Raw genomic sequence first — 23,254 nt, 5'->3', positions numbered from 1 at the left:
TTATCATTTTTTTATGTAAGACTCACCAACACTTGCACTTGTACTTTACGTTTTGTGTTTTTTTTTTTTGCTCAATTATAGCTGCTCGACGGAGCTTCCTCGACAACCAGTCTACACGGCCAATCATCCAGTAATGAGTATGTTTTTTTTTTATCCACGTTTTTATGCTTTATGTACAAAGTAAAACAACAAATTATGATAGTTGTATTTTTTAAATTATAAATACTTGCAGTAGCTATTTAAATTTATTTTTGGTAATTATTTACAAGTTGGGTCAAACCTATTTTTAGCTATATCTAGGTGAAAAATTAACATTTTTTTATTCTGCCTGTTTTATAAATTTAAAAACTTGTTTTTTTTAATTGTTCATTTTTTTATGTATTTTTCAAAAAAAAAAAAAAAAATTATTAAGGGGTACAACTAGTGTGACAGCCTAAAAAAAATATTTTAAGAATATACAGTAAAATTTTTGAAGAAAAAAATTAAATATTTTCCAAGTTAAAAAATGAAACTTTAAATGTTTGACCCCACTTGTAAATAATTACCTTATTTTTTAAACTAAATTAATTTTTAATGTATTGATAATTAATTATTTATTATTTACACATCTGTTGCAGTGGTGACGAAAGAGATCGAACGGTATTAGTACGTGGATACCGTTTCTTAGGTCGTGTATTAAGAGCTTCCTTACCAATTCAAGCATTGATGTTATTATTACTCGGTGTTGCTTCTCTGGTGCCTACAGCTGAGGACGACTACAGCTGTATGCTCTCAAACAATATTGCCAGGACATTTACTCCAGTTGTCGAATATCCCAATGGTCCTCCACCTTTGTAATTAATTAATTAACTAAAAATTATAATTACTTAAAACTGTAACGAATAATAGACTCATCAACGCCTTAAACAATTCCTATAAATCTAAAAAGATAATCAAGATTTAATCAAAGTGCCGGATCAATATTTTGTACATACATAGATTTAATTATCTACATTATTATTATTATTAAATTTAATTATAAAGCTCCTTATTATCAAGGAGACCCAACTCAAAAATATGTATTTAATTTATTGTTTAAATATATATTTGTCGTTGTCAATATTTCATTTAAATTATCAATGATTTATTAAAAGTAAACAATCAAAACTTTACTTAAAAATTCTATTTCATGTATTTAATATATATTAATCAAATGGTGCTTCGAAAGATTTATTCATAAATAATTAACCAATTATTTATGTCTGATAATCTACTGGTACACCAAGCGAAAGATTTATTGAAGGTAATTATAATAGCTTGTCAGCTAATTTAATTTGAAAATTCGCTATTAATAAATTTAATAAAATGCACAAGCTTTATTATATATTTTTATATATAAACAAATAAACAAAGCTTATTAAAAATAATTTTTATTTTTATTTAAGACTCCTAGAATGAATTTTTTTTATAGTTATTAAAAATAGGGTAATTATTTACAAGTGGGGTCAACCATTTTAATTTTAATTCTTTTTAAGGCAAAAAAGCTATCAAAATTTTTATTTTTTCCTTTCGCGATATTTTTTATCATAAATTCGCTGTAAAAACTAGCCGAAAAAAAATTTTTAAATATTAATTTTTTACCTAAAAATATCATTTTTAATTCTGGAAATTTATTAATTAAACTCTGAATTTTGTTGGATCAGATGAAAAAGATTTGATTAAAAAAAAAATTTTTTAATTCCTTGGAAAATAAATTATTTAACTTATTATTATCAATATCAAAAAATTTTTCCATACAGCACAATGACAATTAGTCTATATAAATTTTTTGTTTACTTTTTCTGTTATTTTTACCTCCTTAGAATAATGATAAAAATATAAATTGCTTTTGTGTAAACTTACTTAGAAATATCACTGTAGACTTTAGATTTTTTCACTTATAGTTTTAGTATTAGTTTTTAATAAGTTAATTAGTTGATTGGTTAATTTTATAAAATTGATGTTAAATTTAGCTTTTGAGCGAAGCTAATTGTTCAGAATACTCTAGATATAATCTCTGCCACCGTAAGTGTCCGCCGATAACTCCAAGAGCATCTGCCAACAGCTTGTGCTTTCTAATACCAAGAATCATTGGATCCCACGTACTTTTGGCTGCAGTGCTGTGACTTGGTCCCATCAGATCATCGAGCATTATTCGTAATCTTCTTTCTAGCCCATCTTAAGATGAAATTTTTCATCAATTATTACATTCACAATTCATAAATAAAATATAAATTTACCTTGAGTTAAAAGAAATGAAATTAAAGCCATGAACCAATGGATATATTCCTGCTGACTGCCCAAAGCTTTTGAAGCTAGTAACTGTTGTTCTAGATATGAAACAACACTCGAGCCATTGTGTGGTGGTCTTGGACTAGGCATTATACCGCCAGCGGTTCGATTCAATGCTTCTTGCAATGAAGACAATGGACCACGTGGTGTTCTGCTACCAACTAAAGTCGATGCACTTTGGGCTGACCAACGCCAAACTGGATCATGACTGTCTCCAACTAGTAACCATGTTCCTAAAAAACAATAATTAATTAATTGCAAAAATAAAATAATAATAATTTATGATACATATTTTCTTCATCAAAAAAAATTTTTTTTGATGAAGAAAATAAACTATAAGTCCCAACTTAAAAATATTTAATAATAATCTAGATTTCTTAATAAATTTTTACAAAAAAAAAATTTACCCATATCTTTATTGTAAATATATGCTCGAGCATTAGTAAATCCTAAATGCGGCATTCCATTGTACAGCGTACAAGAAAGTAAAGACCCTCCAAAAGCTGCTAAATGACTAGCAGAAGTAGAAACAATAAGTTTAGACGTGCTGCCGATTTCCCAAACACGAACAGCACCGCAGCAAGATATCACCATGACTGCATTGCCAACCGCATGGAGTTTAGCAAGAGGAGCTGGAGGAGCCAAAGGCGGTGCAGGTCGTGATCCTTTCGTAGGATCAAACGTATGAATACTTCCGTCTTCCAATCCAACGGCGATGACAGCCGCAGAAGCAGCCAAAGCGACAGCACTGTAGCCTAAGTGAAGGTTCCACGTCGGTTCTGAGTCGGTGCCTCGGAAGACTTGTAAGTGAGCTAAATTTTGATTGTTTGTTACTGTCACGGCATAGTGAGCGGCTTGGTGTGACAGAGAACTGACGGGTTTCAACGCCGGAAACACAATACTGCCTTGTTTATCGTTTACCAAACGCGGCTTTCGACCATGATGATGATGATGATGATGGTGATGATGGTGATTAGGTCGAGCGGTTGTTGGGTCGCGACGCTTTAACGTAAGTCCTGGTGCCGATGTTGACGGCGTCACCATGTTTGTCGTCGTAGAGACGTTAGGCGCAACGACGTCGTCACGTTTTTCAATTACGATAGAACTTTTAGTCTGAGATGTGCTTGAAAAAGCCGGAGTATTTTTTATCGCTGCTATAGTGTCGCTACTTTCACTAGAATTCCTGAAATAATTTTTTTTAATTAATTAATTAACAAATTCTAAATAATCATCGAAGTATGTTGATAAAAATTATTTTACACTGTATCTGGTGGGGGAGGAATGAACATTGGCGTGATTCGTCTCCGTCCATCGGAAGTTCTCATTTCTATTTGCTTATTAATCGGAGCTTTCATAGGAGAAGGCGACGATGAAACTGTAGAAGAGAAACCGTTTAAAACTGGTTGAGCGGGTTGTGGTTGAGTTGCTGATGCTGGTGGTTTCATATTCAACAAAACTGGTGCTTCCATTACTGTGAACCCTCCGTGAACCAACGACTTGCCATACAAACGCTCGTGAAGATTGTTCTATGATAAAATTTCAAGAGTAATTAGTAAAGTATTAATCTATTTTCCCTTACAGTTTTTTAATTAATTTTAAATCTCGATTTCATACTAAATATTTAACTAGTTTTGTTTTTTAATAATGAAAATTTCGAGGGGATAAAAAAATTATTCAAAAATTAAATCAAATTTTAAAAAACAATATATTCTTTAGTTAACTTAAATTTATGTCAGGATTTTTAATACGCGTAACGAAAAATTAAAAAAAAAAAAAATCACGAACCTGTTCTTCAGGACTTAGCGGCCGACCTAATTCTTGCTGAGTGAATTCCATAAACGCTACGGTACCGTCCCAAGAGCAAGCAGCTAATCTTAAGCCACATGGCGACCAGCTTGCATCTAGCACAGAGTGGGTGAACAATTCGTTGATGACCATCAGAGGTCTTTTTAATGATGTAAGCCACACCGAAAGAGCACGATCACGGGAACCAATTGCTAGACAACAATATTCACGCGCTTTTGAAGATCCACCTTGTTTTTTTTGGAATATATTGCTATTAAATCTCTGTAAATAATTTAACAATACATTTTTATTAATTTATTAAAATATTTAGGTTTTAATAATTAAATAAAATAATTAAAACATACTACACAAGTAACAGCTTTACGGTGACCAACAAAATCTTTGTCATATGTCCAATCATTACGCTCAATTATCTGAGCCGTAGGTCCTCCGCCATTCATGGCATGAGCTGATACCAAGTGCTGACCATCTGGGCTCCAAGATAATCTCAAAACGTGAGTCGTACCACCACATTCAACAAAAGGATCTGATATCGAAGTCGCCTCGCTCCAATCCGTGGTTCTCCAAACCTTCAGAGATTTATCATCTGACTGGGAAGCTAAATACTTGCCAACGGGGTCCCAAGTGACTCCTTTGACGAGACCCGTGTGACCTTTGAGAATCGCGATGATATTTGGGAAGTTGGAGGCGTCCCAGATGATGATGCTGTTGTCAACGGACGCAGATGCTAGCCAAGGACTGTGGGGTGCCCAGGCCAGGTCTAGCACGTCTCCTTCGTGGCATCTGAGCGTCGAAGCGCATCGCCAGCTCTCGACACTGGATTTACCTCCAAATGACGCGCTTCCTCCACTCCCGTGATAGCGCCAAATTATTATTACCTTGTCGTCGCCTCCGGAGGCAAGAAGACCTCCAGCGCTCCATCGCACACAGTTTACACAAGCTGAAAGTCAATGATAAAAATGATCGGTGTTTATTTTATTTGAAACAAATAAATAAATAAATAAATAAAAAAATTTTTCTAAAAATTTCAATTAATAATTTTTTTAATAATAATTTAATTGTTATAAAATTAAAAAAAAATTTTTAATCTATGTCAACTTCAGTGTTATATTTTTTGTCATAATTAATTTATTAAAAAAATTATCAAATATATCTTAATGTCACTCTTTTTTATTTTGAAGTTAATAAAATATAAAATAAAAAAGCAAAAAAAATAATTACCCAAATGATTGTCAAGCTGACAAAGCATCTTAGGAACATTTTGATCTAGTTCCGCGGCTTCGCTGATAACTGGCTCCATATTCCAGATGATAACTCTGCCAGAATCTCCTCCTAATTAAATTAAATATTATGTCATTAATGTAATATTTACTGTATGATTTATTAGAAAGCTCATTAGAAAGAAAAAAAAAATACCTTGGCCTCCAGTAGCAAATCTCTTGCCATCAGGATGAATATCCACGGAAAATATCGGAGAATCTGTGGATAATAATTTAAAGTAATTATTCAGTAATTAGTAAGTGCTAGACAGTAAATAAATAAAAAATCAAATACCATCATGAGACACCCAGTTGGGTTTCAGCAGCTTCATTGTTTATTTTACAAGTGAAAAGCCCGCAATAATTGAAAATTCATTAAATTCACTACTTCACACCAATCATCATTTATTTATTAATTTTTATTTAATTATTCGCACATTATAAACATACGGTAATGCAATCATAACCAATAAAGAAATTTTTTATGTATAAATTGAAGATTTATGCCGGGTTGTGGTGTTATAAATTTCGGAGTAAAGATAAGGAAGAAAAATTAATCAGTTCTGGCAGTAGATTACAGCGCGCTCTATAAACCAAATTTTAAATTAATTTTTCCGCGCAAATGATAAAAAATACACTAATTATTTCATTGATTAATTTAACTTAAAATTAAGTACGTTAATAAATATTTTAAAAATCGATTAAAAATAATTTACGGAAGCTTAAATTTTTTTATAAAATAATAATTGAAAGAATTATTTTTTTTAAAGCATTTTTTTGAAAGACAATTAATAAATAAAATGTCGGCTAAGTTTACTATTATACCTCAGTATTATTTTTTTGATCCTAACCATTAATTTAATTTCAATTTAATTTAAGCTTTAAGAATTTTATTTAAAAAAAAATATTTATTCAAGTTTTAAACATACTAAAAAAAAAAAAAAATAATAAAAAACACTCCAAAAAAATTTCTTCCTGTAATTTTAAGTGTAAAATAATTGTGAGTATAAAACTTATAATTTACCAAGTATTGACTGACAGGTAAGTAAATTTATAAGACTACTCTATGAAGATAATTACTTTTAATTGCCAACAATTATACATATTAATAAATTAAATGGGTTACAGTAAATTAGCTTGATAAAAAATTAAAATAATCTTCACAAAATAAATTTATTATTTCTTGTAAGTAATTTTATTAAAATGGGTGTAATAGATAAGAAATATTGTTTGATATGTATGATCAGTAAGCTATTGATTGATAAATTATAATGTTATTGACTTAGTGTCGTATTATAATAATAAAAGTTTTCTCTTTTTTAGATATAAACTCCTGGCGTACGTTATATTAAGTTATGCGCATATTTTTATCTATAAATGGTTATCAAAACGGTTTTCCGGGACGCCATTGACACCGCATATAACTTGTTGGATACATACGAAATAACAATAAGTATTTATATGTATATAATATATATATATATATATATATATATATATATATATATATATATATATATATATATATATATATATATATATAAATAAAATATTCACAAGCAATAAACTTTAAATAATAATAAATTCGCCACGTCAACTATTGCGCCACGGTCACTAACTAATCTACGTTAGCGGTAAGTTTCAGATAAAAAAATATATATTTTAAATGTAAGACTACATATCTTTATAAGTGTATCATACATTCCGTATACAATTCACTAGTCATATTTCTTCCAGTTCCCATTCAAACAATGTGCCATTACCTTCATTGAATAGTTTTCTTCAAGGATTTTTCTATTTTGCTTAATTGTTAATTTATTTAAGCCAGTTGTTTGAATTTTAGTGAAAGTTTATTTTATTTAAAGAATAATTAAAAGATAATCAATTCTGATTGCGGATAATTTATATCGATAAAAAAGAAATGGCCAGTCCGATGGTTCGCAAGCGTTTAAATCCGTCAATATTGGCTCGTTATGACCATACACAATCGAACGATTCATCTAATAAGGTACTGTATACAATTATAAGCAATAAACAGTATTTTCATTTATTTCAAGAACTCTCAATTGATTTTTTTTTTTTTTTTTATTTTCTTGAGATAATATCATTCACGCGCGTACGCACTCTATTCAATTGAAATTCCAAGAAATCTTACAATTATAATGCTTGAGTAAAACATCGGGTCTTTTGAAACGTAATTTTTGTAGTAAAAAAAAATTAAGACAGGGTTTATCAATGTAAAATTATTTTAGTTGTAATTTTTTGAAAATTAAGTTAGCTGACACTCCAAAATTTTTAATTTTTTTTATTAAATAAAAATTAGAACTGAAAAACTATTTTTAAAAAATTCCACGGATAATTTTAAAAATTTTCTGCATGTGAAAATTTTTTAAATATTTTTTTTAACAAAATAAATTATAAAAATTTTTAAATGTCAGTTAATTTAATTATCATATAATTTTGACTTATTTTATCACTGTTTTAAATTCATGACGTCTAAATTATAGTAAACAATTTAAAATAATTTTATCTTTATCTTATCGTATTTCAATAGAAACACATCTTTTGGTGACTTATTATGAATTTTTTAAACAAGTAAAATATATAATACTTTCTTTTATATTTAGAAAATTTTTAAAATAAAAAATCAAATTTTTTAGAAATAATTTTTCGGAGCAAAATAAATATTTTAATAATTTACAAAAAAAAATGACTAAAAATAAGTCACAATTTATAAATAACTTTTTATCTTAATTAAATCACAATTGTGCAATAAAAATATTGTACTGAAATAAGCAGACATCTGACAATTAAATTTTTTTAATTATGATAAAAAAATATTTCTAAAAATTTGCAATTGTAATTTTATTTTTATTTTTTCATGTGGAATTTTTTTTATAACAATTCAATTATTATTCAAATAAAAATCCAAATAGTCAATTTCAGTTAATTTGATTAATTTTATTTGCAAAAAAAAAAACTTTTTAATTAAATTTTTTTAATAATAATTTAATTGCTGTAAATATTTAAAAAAAATTTTTTATATCCGTCAACTTCAGTGTAATTGAAAAACTATAAGTCCAATTTTTTAATTCTAATTCAATAAATAAAAAATTAAAAACATCGGCTAACTTTAGTTAAAAAAAAAAAAAAATATTTTTAAATAAAAAAAAAAATTATTTTTCAACGTCTTAAATTTTTAAGCTCAAACGTGCGTCTTCAACACTTGGAATAATCAATTATTCCAGAAAACAAAATTCCCTAATAGAATTCCTCGGCCGAAAACGAACATAGTAAGTGGATTTTAAAAATCCGCAATCGACCGAAAATTAGGGGATTTAAAAAGTGAGTCATCGGTCAGAAAGTGGCGTCGCTGTGAGGCAAAACCCAGAACCAGTAGCACGGTCATTGCTAATGCTTAGTCGTCGCCTCGATATATCCAGCTAAAAGCTAAAAATCCAACAATTATCAAATAAAAGTGCTGCGAGTGAGGAAGAACTGAACCTGAAATTAAAAATGGTGGTAGAAATACAGCAGTAGTAAATTAAAATATTAAAAAAAAAAAAAAAAAAACAACAACAATAATACACCACAGTGTCTTAAATTTTAAACAAAACATCTCAGAATAACAAGTAAAGTCAAGAAATACAAGAAGACAAGAGGTCGTTACCGGGTATCAGCTTCGACAAGCAAGTTTCTCCCTTCTCTATTTTTTTTCTACCTCCTCAAACCTCATCTGAACCTCACTACTCACTATACTACTTTATAGTATACATACAACTAAACTCAGTACTGTACTTACCTCCCTACTCATCCTCTTTTTTTTTACAGGCACCTACCACACACGCACCTACATCATATTATACACACTATATATCACAGTGCAGCTTATATATTAAATATATACATATATATACACTCCAGTGATACATCTGCGCCAGGCGTGGTCACTTATTCACGACTCACGACACCCAACTCCATACCTACACAAGTTTCCATCATATACACCAAAGAGAAGTAAACTATACGCACGTATTATATATTAAAGACACAAATGTGTGCTATAAGCCTGCAAGCCAACGGCGAGTCATACCCAGCACAGTACTAATACACATAAATCCAGCATTGAAGATTCAAGAAAGCATTGTGAGTTGTGAGCATTGTGAGTTGTGCAAGCAAACCATCAACATATCAAGAAAACCCAGCACTAAGCGTCCTCGGCATCCGTAGTCGCCGTTCGCCGTGTCGTCGTCTAGTCAGTCAGTGAATGTTAATCATATGTGTTATTATTACCTATATATTACGTGTATTGTATTTTTTATATTACATATCTCATATCTATCATCGTAAACTAATCGTATCAACATCTTAAGTATTAAGTCCATCGACGCGCTAGCTCATTTTATTATTTATTTTATAATTTATTATCAAGTTAACTATTAATTACTTCCTATCACTTTCATTGATCATTTATATTAAATCATCGGTAGTTTTTTTTTTTTTATAAATTATTTCAAGCCGGTTTTGTTGAAATAATTTTTTAAAGCCGGTGGAATTATTTTTATGTGACTACACGTTTATGGTGAAGAGCGTCTTTTATCCTTTTATGTCTTGGTTTATTTTTTTAGAGTCCGAGTTTTTTTAAATATTTATTTTTTTACTTGTTTTAAACTAATCGTATCAACATCTTAAATATTAAGCCCATCGACGCGCTAGTTAATTTTATAATTTTTTATCAAATCAATTATTAATTATTTTCTATCAATTTAATTGATAATTTACTAAATCATCGGTAGTTTTTTTTTTTATAAATAATTTCAAGCCGATTTTGTTGAAATAATTTTTTAAAGCCGGTGGAATTATTTTTATGTGACTACACGTTTATGGTGAAGAGCGTCTTTTATCCTTTTATGTCTTGATTTATTTTTTTAGAGCCTGAGTTTTTTTTTAATTATTATTACAACTTATTTCAGTCTACGATTATTTAAAAAGCCAAAGACATTTTATTATTGCAAAAAAAGTTCTATTAATACTCAAGAGGTTAATCTGATCGAGTTTTATAGAGTATAAATCTTAAAACTAAAATAATTAATTAAGGATTAAGGATAAAGATTGGCAACTAATTGAAATTATAAAAATATTTGTGTCTAGCTTAACACTGTGGGAGTAGAAGAAACTGATCAGAGTTTGAGCAACTCAATAAACTAAAACAAAGTATTAAGTTAATAAAAAATAATAAAACAATGTCTACGGAAAATCATAACGGCAGCACACCCCACGCAAATGGCAGTGTTAAAACAGCTATTGGAAGCAGTTTATCAAGTGTATCAGCGTCACAAGCATCAATGATACAACCCAGGACACTATCTTCGTCAATAACAACCAACAACACCTCATTTTTGTACAGCAGTAACTCGACATTGAATCGTGAAAAATCTCGACAAGCTCCACCGCCAACGCTACCGAAATACACATCAAGTTTTAACGCCGGTACTAATGGCAATGTTGCTGCTGATCGGCTTACACGGGATCGCGAAACTGGCAGCAGCTATAGGCTTGCCAGCTTAGATCGGCTTGCTGTAAGACAACGGATCCTCGACGGAGAGAAACCCAACGGGGATATTGCGAATTCGGTAAGATTATAACCGAGTGTTGTTATCACCTGATCTGCTCTAATCGTCGTAAGATATTTAATAGCCATCATAATGATGTAATAATGATGATACAATAGACTCTGATACTCCCAAGTAAACTCTAAGTACTTAGTACTGAGTACTACTCTGTTGTTTAATGTGTGATACTTGATGACGCACTTCAATCAATGTTGTAATGAGAGCAAGTGGTCATTCAATACCGACTGGTATTTTTTTTAACAATTGAGCACCGCTGTCGAAGAACACATGGCTATATTTGTTGTTGTTTTTTTTTTTTTTATTTTACTTTTTATTTTAATCGGAATTATTATTTTAATTTATTTCATTTTTTTCTATTTAATTTACTAACATGGTTTTGTGGTAAAGATGCGGTTTATTGATCTCAGATGTATGCTACATTTCGTTATTTTTATTTTATAAATTTATTACTTTTTTATTGTCGAGAGTATAACTACAAGATACATATGAAACGCACTTGCTGTGGTTTTGTGACACTTTAGTGTCTCGTTTCGTTTGTCAGTGCTTCTTAAATTGCACTTGAGGACCTTGAAGATCGTGTAGCGCACATATATGTTGGAGTTGCGGTTTAATTGCATATTTTTAACCATTTTAATTGTCATATTTTTTTATTTTTATTTTACCTCGATTTACATTTTTATTATTATTGTTTTTTTTTTTTTTTTTTATTAATTTAAATCAATAACATTCCTTCGTTAAAATTTTGTTTATATGTTTACTTTATAAAATTCAGCGAATGTTTATTTGCAGAGCAAGCATGACTTTTTTTTTGGTATTTCTTTTGATGATAAATGTTCACATGTTTTGTTAATTCTTTAATTTTTATTTTTAAATTTTTTGTCTGTAATGCAGTATATGTATTATATATTACCTTTTATAGAGGGTAAATGGAGTATCGATCGGTTGCCAAGTGATTTTAATTGAAAATATTATTATTATTTCAATTCAAATATTTATAAAATTACAAAACTTAATTAATTAATTATTATGAATTTACGGTAATTATTTACAAGTGAAAAATTCATATTAAAAATTTTTTTATAATTTTATAGCAAGTCAATCGTGAAAAAAATTTTTTTAAAAATTAGTAGAAGAATTTTTTTAATTTAATTAATTTGTTATAAAAATTAAAAAAAATTAATGCTACTATTTAAAAAAAAAAATATATTAATAAAATCAAATAGAAATTTCGTTCAAAAAAATGAAAATTAAAATGGTTTAATCTCATTTTTAAATAATTACCAAATTTACTTGAACTAAATTGAAATAATAATTTTTTATTAAAATTTATTTATATTAATAATTAAATTAATTAGAATATATAGATAAATCATCAAAAGAACTACTGTTTTAATAAAATCATAGTCATTGTTGTCATTGTCATAAAACCATAATAATCTGGAGCATTTAGTTTTTAAAAAAGTGCATGATAGAGACAGTGAAACAAACATAAAAGACGATCGTTTATGTATTTGCATGTATAATAAAAAGAGATATTTTTCATTTACAGATGCAAACAAAGCGTGAGCTGTTTTTTAAAGGCGAGAGTGGATTGACGACGTCTCCTACTGTCCCGTCTGTTCCGCCTCCACAGCCACCGAATGCAATGTCAACCACACCAGCCGGAGCAACAATAATACCAACATCTACAACAACCGGAGCAGCAACAATAATAACCGCGACAACGACAATGACAACAACGCCAGTGCCATCCTCAACAGTGCCACCGGTCGCATCGGTTAAACCGCGGCTGCCCTCTAATATCAGCGTCGACCATGAAGACAGCAACAAACGTGACAGTAATAAAGAATCTGCTCTGCAGATTCATCTGCGTCCAGCAGCTTTGCCATCAAAGCCACGTGAACCAGATGGTTATGTTGGCTTCGCTAATCTGCCTAATCAAGTATACCGTAAAGCTGTCAAAAAGGGCTTTGAATTTACTCTGATGGTTGTCGGTATGTTTTATCTTTTTTTTTTTTTTTTTTTTTTTTTTTTTTTTTATTATAAATAATCACTTAGCAACCTTGCAGTCACCATGTGACTGCCGCGACTTATGAAATATGGATGAACAAAATTTTGCTTATTCTCTTAATAATATAGATAATAAATAATAATAACAGTAGTAGTACTACTATGTATACCCGTTTAGATGCTCGGGTATTTTTAATTTAAGAGTAATTTATTTTAAGACAAAGTATTAAAGATTGGGATGAAGATGGAGAAGAAGAAAGAGTGTCTTGAAGATGTCATGTATATTTTTATATTTCAGGCGAGTCTGGATTGGGTAAATCAACCCTCATAAACTCACTTTTTCTTACGGATGTTTATAGTGCTGAACATCCAGGTCCTAGTCTACGGGTAAAAAAAACCGTCGCTGTGGAGACAAGTAAAGTCTTGTTAAATGAAAATGGTGTTAATTTAACACTTACTGTTGTTGATACTCCGGGATTTGGTGACGCTGTTGATAACAGTAATTGGTAATTATTATTATTATTTTTATCATTTTTTTAAATGTTAAAGTATATGATTAATAACTTCTTTTGTATTTAAAATTTATCTTCATTAAAAAATATTGCATTAAATCTTTAATTTGCTAATATAAAGATAAGAATTTAAAATATTTTAAAAAATTATACAGTAAATATTGATTGGATTAAATTGATTTATTGTAATTGAATTTTAGTTGGGTGCCAGTAATCGAGTATATCGAATCAAAGTACGAAGAATTTTTAAACGCAGAATCACGTGTTGTCAGAAAACAAATACCCGACAGCCGTGTACACTGTTGTCTTTACTTCGTCGCGCCGTCGGGTCATGGATTGAAACCGTTGGATGTTGAATTTATGCAACGGCTTCATGACAAAGTTAACATCATTCCTATCATCGCTAAGGCTGATACAATGACTCCTGAAGAGTGTGCACAATTTAAGAAACAAGTAGGTCAAATGTTTCACCAATTGACATCATTAAAAGTTATTTTTATTGTATTTATTTTGTTAATTTATTGAAATTATTTTTGTCTCAGATATTAAATGAAATAGCGCAGCATAAAATTAAAATTTATGAGTTCCCTGAGCTTGAAGAAGAAGAGGAAAATAAATTCCACAAGATTTTGAGGGACAGAGTGCCATTTGCCGTTGTTGGTGCAAATACGGTCATTGAAGTTGATGGTAAAAAAGTTCGTGGCCGTAAATATCCATGGGGTGTTGCTGAAGGTATAATTCAATTATCTAATTAATTATTTATTTGAACAAGTAGTTGTTTGTTTTTCATCTTTTTATTTTTAATTAATTATTTATTAATTTTATTATTATTATTATTATTATTATTATTATTATTATTATTATTATTATTATTATTATTGTGCAGTTGAGAATCTAGAGCACTGTGACTTTATCGCCCTCCGTAACATGGTCATCAGAACGCATTTGCAAGACTTGAAGGATGTAACAAATAACGTTCATTACGAAAATTTCCGTTGCCGTACATTGGCTGGTGTCGGGGTTGACGGCAAACCGACGAGAATTTCTAACAAGTATGTTTTATTTTTTATTACTTGCATGGTTATTAATTTAATAAGATTATCGGCTGTTTACTATTTACTTACAAGTGATATTTAAAAAAAAAAAAAAAAAAAAAAAAAAAATTCCTATTATTTATTGACATAAATCATTAATTAATTTAATCAGTCGACTCATGTCACTAGTAGGACTTTTATTTAATTACATATTAATTAATTTACATAATATAGATGGGAATTAATGACAAGCTTGTGCATGCAAACTGAACAAGTAACAAGTAATTTATTATTAGGAAATATAAATAAATTTTATTACAAATTGTAGATAGATGGGGTGTAAAAAGGAGGATAGGATTTGTAAATAATTTTTTAGGAAAATTTTTTTATAAGTTTAAGGAGCTTACGATCAATTTTTTTGATCTGAAGCTTATTTATTTAAAAAAGAATTGAAATATAAAATAATAGTGTTAATTAGTATTAATTTCTTGGCTAGTTTGTGCCCTCCTGGAGTGATGAACAGTTTCATGACAGTGTGGTAAGTTTTTTGCCGGAGCTGTGATTTGTTTATTGCGGTTTTGTGTGCACAAGACTTATCAATTTTCTTACCCACCTCTTATTAATTGATAATTTGGTAAATATTTACAAGTGGGGTCAATGACATTTTTTTGAATGAAATTTCTATTTGATTTTTTTTTTTTAAATAGAAAAAAAAATTAATAATTTAAAAAAATAATTAATTATCACAAATTTAAAAAAAAAATTATAAATTTCTTATAAAATTGTAATTTTCATTTTTTTTTTTTTTTTAATTATTTATTTTTTTATGTACTTATAAAAAAATATAAAAAAAAATAAAATAAAAATTTTATTTAAAAAAAATGAGAGCAAAAATTTTTTCCAGTTTTCAAAAATGATTTTTTAATTAAAATATTAATTTTTTTTAATTTTCGATGTCACCACCATAAATCCGGCTTAAAAACAAAGAAGTTAAAAAAAAATTATGACAATCCATCAGTTCATCTATTTTTTGACCAAAAATAATTTTAACCTCACTTGTAAATAATTTCCGATAATTTTATTGAAAATAAAAATAATTCTCTTATTAGTTTATTATATATTACGTATATAGTTGTGTATATAATAAATATAAGAGGTCATTTCGAATCCATTTCATTATCTTTCATAGCTTTTTATTTTTTTTTAGTGTTTGTTAATTAAAATTTTCCATTATTATTTAATTAATTAATTTTTTTTAGTGTTGCTATTTTAAAACTGCGTAGCAAGGCGTCTTTTAAGTCTAAACTGCGACATAAATTTTTATTATTTTTATTAATATGAATAATTTTATGTCAGGAACCCTCTGGCGCAGTTAGAGGAAGAGAAGCGAGAGCATGACGCTAAAATGAAGAAAATGGAAATGGAGATGGAGCAAGTATTCGAGATGAAAGTTAAGGAGAAAAAACAGAAGCTGAGAGACTCTGAAGCTGATGTAAGTTTTTAAATTATTTATTTATTTATTTTTTTTTTTTTTTTTTGTTACAAAAATTGATTATTTATTCTCTTTTTTAGTTACAAAGAAGACATGAACAAATGAGACGATCCCTTGAACAACAATTACGTGAGCTAGAAGATAAAAGACGCGCCTTCGAAGCTGAGAGACAGGTTTGGGAACAACAAACTGGGCAAAGCATTGAAGAACTACGCAGACGTAGTTTGGATAATAACTCTAAAGAGTAAGTTTATATTTTATTTTTTATTTTAAGTAATTAATATACTTTTAGTATCTTCTTTCAATTTTCTTCTAGAAGGTAGTTCTTGTTTTTAATAAATTAATTAAAAATTAAAGTTTTCTTCAGAAAATTTTTTCCATTACTTTTTGACATCACTGAGTGTTTTTTTCTTGAAATAAAAATTTTAAGCATGCACTTGTTTTTTTACATTTAATAAATTGTTCTACTTTCTTTAAAAACTCTTTTCATAAATTTATATAAGGTAAATGACGTAGTTTCTGACCTTTTAAAGCGCTGGATAGCGTTTTACTTTAATAAATATTGCAGTATCGACATTAAGAACTCAATTGTTCTTTGAGTTTAGTCGAACAATTTTACTATTTACTTATTTAACTTAAACTCACTCTTAATAGTCTTGATTCGTCTCCGGTGAATAAACTCTAGTAGTTATTCTCTGTTTCAAAATTTTTAGTATTTTTAATATTTAATAGCCAATAAAAATTTATGCTAGAAAAAGTCAAAGCTTATTTTTAAATTAAATTTCGAGAATTTTTACTCTGATCTTTTATTTTATCGAAAAAAAAAAATTCTAATTAATTTATATTGCATATATTTCGGTAAGTATTTACAAGTGGGGCCAATCATTTTAATTTTCATTTTTGGAACCAAATTTTTATTTGATTTTATTGGTATATTTTTTTTTAAATACATAAAAAATGAATAATTAAAAAAAAAATTAATGACCATAATTTTAACAAATTTATAAATTTTTTATAAAATTATAAAATTCAATTTTTTTTTTTTTTTAAAATTTTTTTTTTTACTTTAAAAGAAAATATATCAAAAAAAGATAAAATATAAATTTTATTTAAAAACATGAAAGCCAAAATTTTTTCCAACTTTTGAAGGTAAAAAAACTATCGAAATTTTTATTTATTTATTTATTTTTTTTTTTTTTTTTCACGATATTTTTTTATCATAAATTTACCGTAAAAACAAACAGAATAAAAAAAAATTAAAAAATATTAATTTTTCATCTAGATATTGCCAAAAATACGGTAAAACCCACTTGTAAATAATTACCAAGAAATTATTTATCAGAATAATTATATTAGTATTTTATTTTTGTACAAATTAAAGTTGATACAAATTTTTTTTAATTTTACCAAATAAAATTTTTTAATAAAAATATTATTTAGCTATTTTAACAAACCAAAAATTGAAACAAGGTCATTAAAATCATTTACTTTATCCCTTTTTATTAAAAAAAAAAAAAAACCACTGGCTTTTGTAACTCAGCGCTTTCGCCTAAACCTCTTTCTTAAAAAGTAATGTATGTATGTCACGTATGTGTTGCTGTGTATACGAAACCGCGGTGTCAATTATTATTTAGGACGGGTTCAGTATCGTCCGAGGGATCTGCCAGTGGAGTTGGTACACTCAGAAGTTCTCGAGGATTGGGGAGTCTTCTTCGTCGGCATACCAGTTTCAAATCTCAAGACAACCCTACACAGTTACATCAGCTTGTAATACAGCACCCCGAACATCCTTAAATACTACTTATAATAATTTACTTACTTACAACATCTAAATATCATAGAGCTTAATTTGCTTAATTTAAGCCAAACAAAAAAAAAAACCAATTCATTATTATTAATTAATTAATCAATATATTAAAACTACTATCGATCAACATCAATCCAAATATTTATATACTATTAACTTACAATTAATTTTATAATTATATTCATATACATACACATAATTAATAATTAATAATTAAATTATCCAAAATTATATTTAATTTTTTGCCATGACTTTTTTTATTTTTAGTATTAAATAATAATAATAATCTTGGATAATTTAATTTATTATTTTAAAAGCTAAAAATTAATCGTATTAACCATTGATATTAACTAGATTAACCTGTTGTTCAAATAATAGTAAATAATAATATTTTTTGCACATTTTTTACCACTAAATGTATAGAAATAAATCATATCAGCTCATAGAGTACTTGTTTAATGAAATAATATTGTTGATACAAAAATTCAAAAATTGTACCGTAAAAATGACATGTAAAAATTTTCATACATTTAATCACATTAATTAGTCTTTATTGTAAACTCTGATCAACATTTTATTACTTATTTATCATTAATAATATTAAATAAAAATAAAAAGCTGATCAGAAGTATTAATAACAAAAATACTCATACTTAATTGTTAATTAAATTAAATAATACGCAAATAAATAATTAATGCTTTAATATAAAATCTACTAACTTATTTTATGTTTATATTTAATTGAATTTTATCTTGTTAAATTGCTGTGTTATTTTTAAATATTTAGATTTAAGTTGAATTACTTTGTTTAAATGAAATTTAAGTGCGGTGTTTATCCGAAGAAAGGAAAGAAGAGAGGATGGAATAATTATGTTACATAAGGTCTATTACCTTGCATAATAATTCAGATGAATGCTTTTATAGCTTAATGGCATGTAGTGGCATAAATTGCGCGTTTAAGTTGTGATTTTTAGTTTAGCATGGTAATTGTCAATCAGCCGTTTGTAAAATCTGTCAAAATTGGTGGAATATTTACAAGCTTATATATCTATTATTATTATGATTATTCTAGTTTGTGAATCAGATTTAATATTCTTCAGTTATATTTTTAATATTTTATTTTATTAATGACTTATTGTTTAGATTTATTTTTTATAAAGATTAATTTATAATACTTTTTTAGATTTTTCAGTTAATTGGCTATCCAGTCTAATACAATAATTTTTTTTTTTTTATATATTTATTTCTATAATTTTTCATAATATGTCTGGAGAAAAATACATTACATTAAAGTTTGCTGATTATATTTAAATTAGCAGACGTTCAAAAATTTTTTACTTTTTTTTATTAATTAAATTACAGCTAAAAATAATTTTAAAAAAATTGCACTTGTAATTTTTCAAGTTTTTTACATGAAAATTTTTTTTTTTTAATTTATTAATTGAAATTTTATTGAAAAAAAAATTTCTAAAAATTTTGAAATGTCAGCTAACTTAATTTTCATAGTTAGCTGTCACCAGATTAATTTTAAATTTTACTTAACAATTAAATTAATTATAAAAAATTGCATTTTTGATTTTTTTTAAATTTCTAGATGTCAATTTTTAAAAAAAAATTTTTTTGCCATAATTTATTTGTTAAAAAAAGTTCTAAAAAAAATCAAATATCTCCTAAAATAATTTTCATAAAAAATACAAGCTAACAACATTACGAAAAAATATAAAAGTAAAAAAAAAATTGACTGAAAAATCTAAAAAATTTCTTAAGTTCTACCCAATAATTAATTTACTATTATTATAATTATAATTATTGATAATAAATAAGTTAAAATTTTAAATAAATAAATTTATCCTTTCAGGACTGTCGATGGCAAGGACAAAAAGAACAAGAAAAAGGGACTCTTCTAAACAAAAATCACCAAAAAAAATAATACACATTTATATTGAAAAAAATTGAACAGACTTTCGCATAAAGTCACTAGCAGCAATCACAAATCGGTCTCTATAGCCAGTAAAAATTAAAAGAAATTTATTATTGATTATTAAATATATTATTGACGAAGAAGACATGGTTTGCAGTCGACTAGTCAGACTGACAACAGATATCACGCAGTATAATCTGGATTTTTTTAATTACTATCTAAAATTTTTTTTTTCACCACAGCTGTCGATTTGACTAGCTGACTGCAACCCGAAGACATTAATTGTATTTAAAAAAAAAAACAAAAAAATTGATAACTTGGATAAATTTTTTATAAACAAAGAAAAGTAATAGCTTTATTTTAAAAGCTAAATTTTGTACGATTTTTTTTTTGTATCTATTATTATTTTTTTTTTTGTTCGTAATCTATTTATAGTTAGATTGTGTGAGTTAATTATAAATTAGTGTATTGTAGCTAATAATTAATTTAATTATTGAATCAGCCATCCAAATAAAATAGGATTGTCCAGTAAAATGCTTCCGCATTTAATCACAATATTTTTTTTTCCGCACAATATATTTATTTTTCAATAAACTATTTTATAGATAATTAATTTATATATATATATATAAATTGAAATAAAAATAATTATAAAATACTACTAAAAATTAATGAAAAAAAAAGTACACATATTAATGTAACAATTTTGTAATTAATCTAGAATTTTTTTTTATTTAACTTAGCTATTTATTTTATATTATTTTTTACTACTAATTGATAAGTGTAATAATAGCATTCATACGTTATGTAAAAATTAAAACAATTGTTTAAAATTATTAAGCCTTTAGTACAACATGCTCAAGCATTAGCGTCCTAAAAAAAAAAAAAAAAATAATTTTCAAATCAAATAATTGTAAAATACTGCCGATAAATTTGATTTTAAAAAATTGTTACCGCACAAAATAAATCAAATTTGATATCGTGCCAAATAACGTATGACCGAATTTTTTTTTTTTTTATTATTTTTTTAATAATAATTTAAAAAAAAATTACTCAATCATGTGCCAATTGTAAAAATTTATATTATTTTATTTATAATTTAAAATTTCGATAAATTTTCAATCACATTATTGTAATTATTATTATTTACCACCGATTTTTTTTTAAATCGATATCAATAGGTCTGTGATGTGTACGAGCATCGTATGAAGCCATATAACATAAGATTTATTAAATAAAAATAATTATTAATTATAATTACTATTATAATTAGGTGAAATGCTGTATAAAGAATTTCATTTTTTATAATATTTATTTATTTATTTATTAATTTAAAGTGATTTATAAAAAATACATTTTTGATACAGTGTTTTCTAATTATACTGAGGAAAAAAATTTTTTAGATAGTAGCCAGTATAATCCAGATTATAATGAGTATAATCTAAATTATAATGAGTATAATCCAGATATCACTCAGTATAATCTGGATTTTTCTAGCTGTTATCTAAAATTTTTTTTTTCCCCACAGATATCACTGAGTATAATCTGGGATGATATCCAGTGTCGTCTTGTTCTTTCCCCGTGGGGGCCATAAGAGCAAACAAAAACAAATTTTTTTTGGGAAACAACGTATTTTTACTTTAAATACATAAAAATGAAGAAAAAAATTTTTTTCAAATTTGAAATTAACTTTGATCAAAATATTTTGGACTTTGAAATTTGAGATAATTTTTGTTACTTAATTAAAAAAATTTTTCATCATTTCTCTATGCATTTAAAGTAAAAATACGTTTTTATAAATCACTTAAAATTAATAAATAAATTTTTTTATAATATACGTAATGTAAATATAAATATTTGATGTAATAATTATCGAGTCAAAAGAAAAATACGTATTTGCCATCACAAAATCCAGAAGTAGGTCAGTAGGCTAGAGCCATAAAATTATTTTAACACGCTATCAATTCGTCTAATTTTGGAGAAGAAATTATCTTTCAACAGAAAGTTTATTATATTAATAATAAAAAAAAAAAAAAAAAAAAAAGAAAACTAATAATAACAATAATAATCATCACTGACGGGCTATAATAGACATTCCTGCTTTGAATGTTTGAATTTTTTAATACCAAGTTTCTTACGATAAAAATAATTATTTTAAGTATTTTATACAAAGTAGTTTGTGTATAAATATAATCATAATCACAACTTAATTATCGATGTAAATTAAATATATTTATTATTAATTATTAATCATAAAAAGTATTAAGAATTATAAATTACTTAAATAATTGTAATCGATGTAATTGTAATTTAATAAGTACTTTTAATTATAAATTATAACGCATGATATTTATCGAGTGAAAGATTATGAGTATAAATTATATATTTTGCTGTGTCAGTAATTAATTTTAATTTTAATTTTAATATTAATATTAAAGGCTACCCATTTGTAAGTGAAATAATTATTTGTAGTATTTTAAGAATATGATGTATGTAATCAGTTAGATAAATAATAAAATTCATTCAAATAATTACTGTAATTATTTATTTATTATTATTATTATTATTATTTTTTTGAGAATTTAATATTAATTTAAAATTTGTTTATTGAAAGTAATGGCCTAAATACCTAAGTATTTCACGGAATTAAACCTATATGTTATGTATTTATGATAATCGTTTATATTTAATTTTATATGTATGTATGTATAATATTGCATTTGTTTTGCAAATTTTTTCTGCATGTAATTGTAACTTTGTCGCAAGCTATGCGAATTTTTACCGGTGCAATTTTTTTTTTTTTGTGCGTAATCTGTATTATTAAACAACTATTACTGGTTTCCTATTGCAGCAATCGCGAGTTTTATTTTATATAAAATTGTAGCTGATTTATTTTAAATATTTTCGCGGGAAATAGATCATGCTTTTTAAATTATAAAATCAAATTTGAATTTATCTTATTAAAATTTATTTAAATTGATAAACACGTACGCTAATCAATAATGTATTCTTGTTAAAATTTATCTATGATTCGACGTCAGAGATTAAACAAAAATAGCTCTGAGCGATTTAACGACAGAGATTAGATAAATAATATGGTGAAATACTAAATTTTTTGGAAATTAAGTCGTTAAAGATAAAGTTTTATTTCTAGTCTATAATTAAAGATAAAATTACAACTTCTTTCATTTTAATTATAAATTAAATTATTAAAAAAAAAGCTGAGATTTTTTTTAACGTAAAATAAAATTAAATAATTATAATTTAGAGTTTTAATGTGAAAGTCTTATAATATTAAAGTTAGCCGACGTTTTTAATTTTTTCTTTATTTTTAATTTAATAAATTAGAACTTTACAAATAAAATTTTTTTTTATTTTTTATTTTTTTGTAATAACTTTTTCAGTAAAAAAAAATTCTTCAAATTTTCAGATGTCGGTTAACTTAATTTTCATTTTTTATTAATGTAAAA

At 26.4% G+C, this 23,254-nt stretch overlaps 3 protein-coding genes across 23 annotated transcripts in view; 2 read left to right on the top strand and 1 right to left on the bottom strand.

Annotated features, from left to right (window-relative positions):
* Msp300 (Muscle-specific protein 300 kDa) overlaps window positions 1-1,101 on the top strand; it is a 79,784-nt gene extending 78,683 nt beyond the window's left edge. For all 16 annotated transcript variants that reach the window (XM_074255716.1, XM_074255672.1, XM_074255654.1 and 13 more), the window contains 2 exons: window positions 82-137; window positions 618-1,101. In XM_074255716.1, coding sequence (XP_074111817.1) covers window positions 82-137; window positions 618-837 — 276 coding nt within the window. In that variant the 3' untranslated portion in view covers window positions 838-1,101. The remainder of the gene's footprint in view (window positions 1-81; window positions 138-617) is intronic.
* Window positions 1,102-1,529: 428 nt separating this feature from the next.
* Window positions 1,530-5,922, bottom strand: Hira (histone cell cycle regulator-like protein). The gene is made up of 9 exons (XM_074255743.1): window positions 5,671-5,922; window positions 5,533-5,595; window positions 5,338-5,448; window positions 4,461-5,056; window positions 4,096-4,377; window positions 3,571-3,836; window positions 2,718-3,493; window positions 2,259-2,543; window positions 1,530-2,196 (listed from the first exon to the last, which is right to left on the bottom strand). Exons 1-9 carry the CDS (start codon window positions 5,705-5,707, stop codon window positions 1,988-1,990), a joined length of 2,625 nt encoding a protein of 874 aa, XP_074111844.1. The 5' UTR covers window positions 5,708-5,922; the 3' UTR covers window positions 1,530-1,987.
* A 1,221-nt stretch (window positions 5,923-7,143) lies between these two features.
* Pnut (septin 7-like protein pnut) lies at window positions 7,144-21,833 on the top strand. Of its 6 annotated transcripts, XM_074255757.1 has the most exons (11): window positions 8,928-9,064; window positions 9,207-9,634; window positions 10,527-11,008; window positions 12,558-13,002; window positions 13,317-13,524; window positions 13,731-13,983; window positions 14,073-14,262; window positions 14,417-14,582; window positions 15,921-16,056; window positions 16,137-16,300; window positions 17,691-17,983. In XM_074255757.1, the coding sequence occupies exons 3-11, from the start codon at window positions 10,619-10,621 to the stop codon at window positions 17,848-17,850; spliced, it is 2,112 nt and encodes a 703-aa protein (XP_074111858.1). In that variant the 5' UTR covers window positions 8,928-9,064; window positions 9,207-9,634; window positions 10,527-10,618; the 3' UTR covers window positions 17,851-17,983. The 6 variants fall into 6 exon arrangements, with proteins under 6 accessions (XP_074111884.1, XP_074111893.1, XP_074111858.1 ...); XM_074255773.1 differs by lacking the exons at window positions 8,928-9,064; window positions 17,691-17,983 and adding an exon at window positions 19,722-21,833 and having other exon boundaries at window positions 9,485-9,634; XM_074255765.1 differs by lacking the exon at window positions 8,928-9,064 and having other exon boundaries at window positions 9,548-9,681.
* Window positions 21,834-23,254: the final 1,421 nt, after the last annotated feature.

This window comes from Cotesia typhae, unplaced genomic scaffold (genome assembly GCF_013202065.1).
Source record: "Cotesia typhae breed Kobodo isofemale line unplaced genomic scaffold, CoteBio_Ctyphae contig_123, whole genome shotgun sequence".
NCBI lineage: Eukaryota > Metazoa > Arthropoda > Insecta > Hymenoptera > Braconidae > Cotesia > Cotesia typhae.
This window is presented reverse-complemented; position numbering and strand designations above follow the sequence as displayed.

What these genes read in the sequence shown, in the direction of transcription:
- Hira (XM_074255743.1), bottom strand. Translation starts at nt 5,707, where the DNA reads ATGAAGCTGCTGAAACCCAACTGGGTGTCTCATGATG. An exon ending in GTAAAGCTGTTACTTGTGTA is followed by an intron (nt 4,378 to 4,460) that starts GTATGTTTTAAT and finishes AATTATTTACAG; the next exon opens with AGATTTAATAGCAATATATT. An exon ending in CGCTAAGTCCTGAAGAACAG is followed by an intron (nt 3,837 to 4,095) that starts GTTCGTGATTTT and finishes ATTTTATCATAG; the next exon opens with AACAATCTTCACGAGCGTTT.
- Pnut (XM_074255757.1), top strand. Translation starts at nt 10,619, where the DNA reads ATGTCTACGGAAAATCATAACGGCAGCACACCCCACGCAAATGGCAGT. An exon ending in GCTGTTGATAACAGTAATTG is followed by an intron (nt 13,525 to 13,730) that starts GTAATTATTATT and finishes ATTGAATTTTAG; the next exon opens with TTGGGTGCCAGTAATCGAGT. An exon ending in CCGACGAGAATTTCTAACAA is followed by an intron (nt 14,583 to 15,920) that starts GTATGTTTTATT and finishes ATTTTATGTCAG; the next exon opens with GAACCCTCTGGCGCAGTTAG.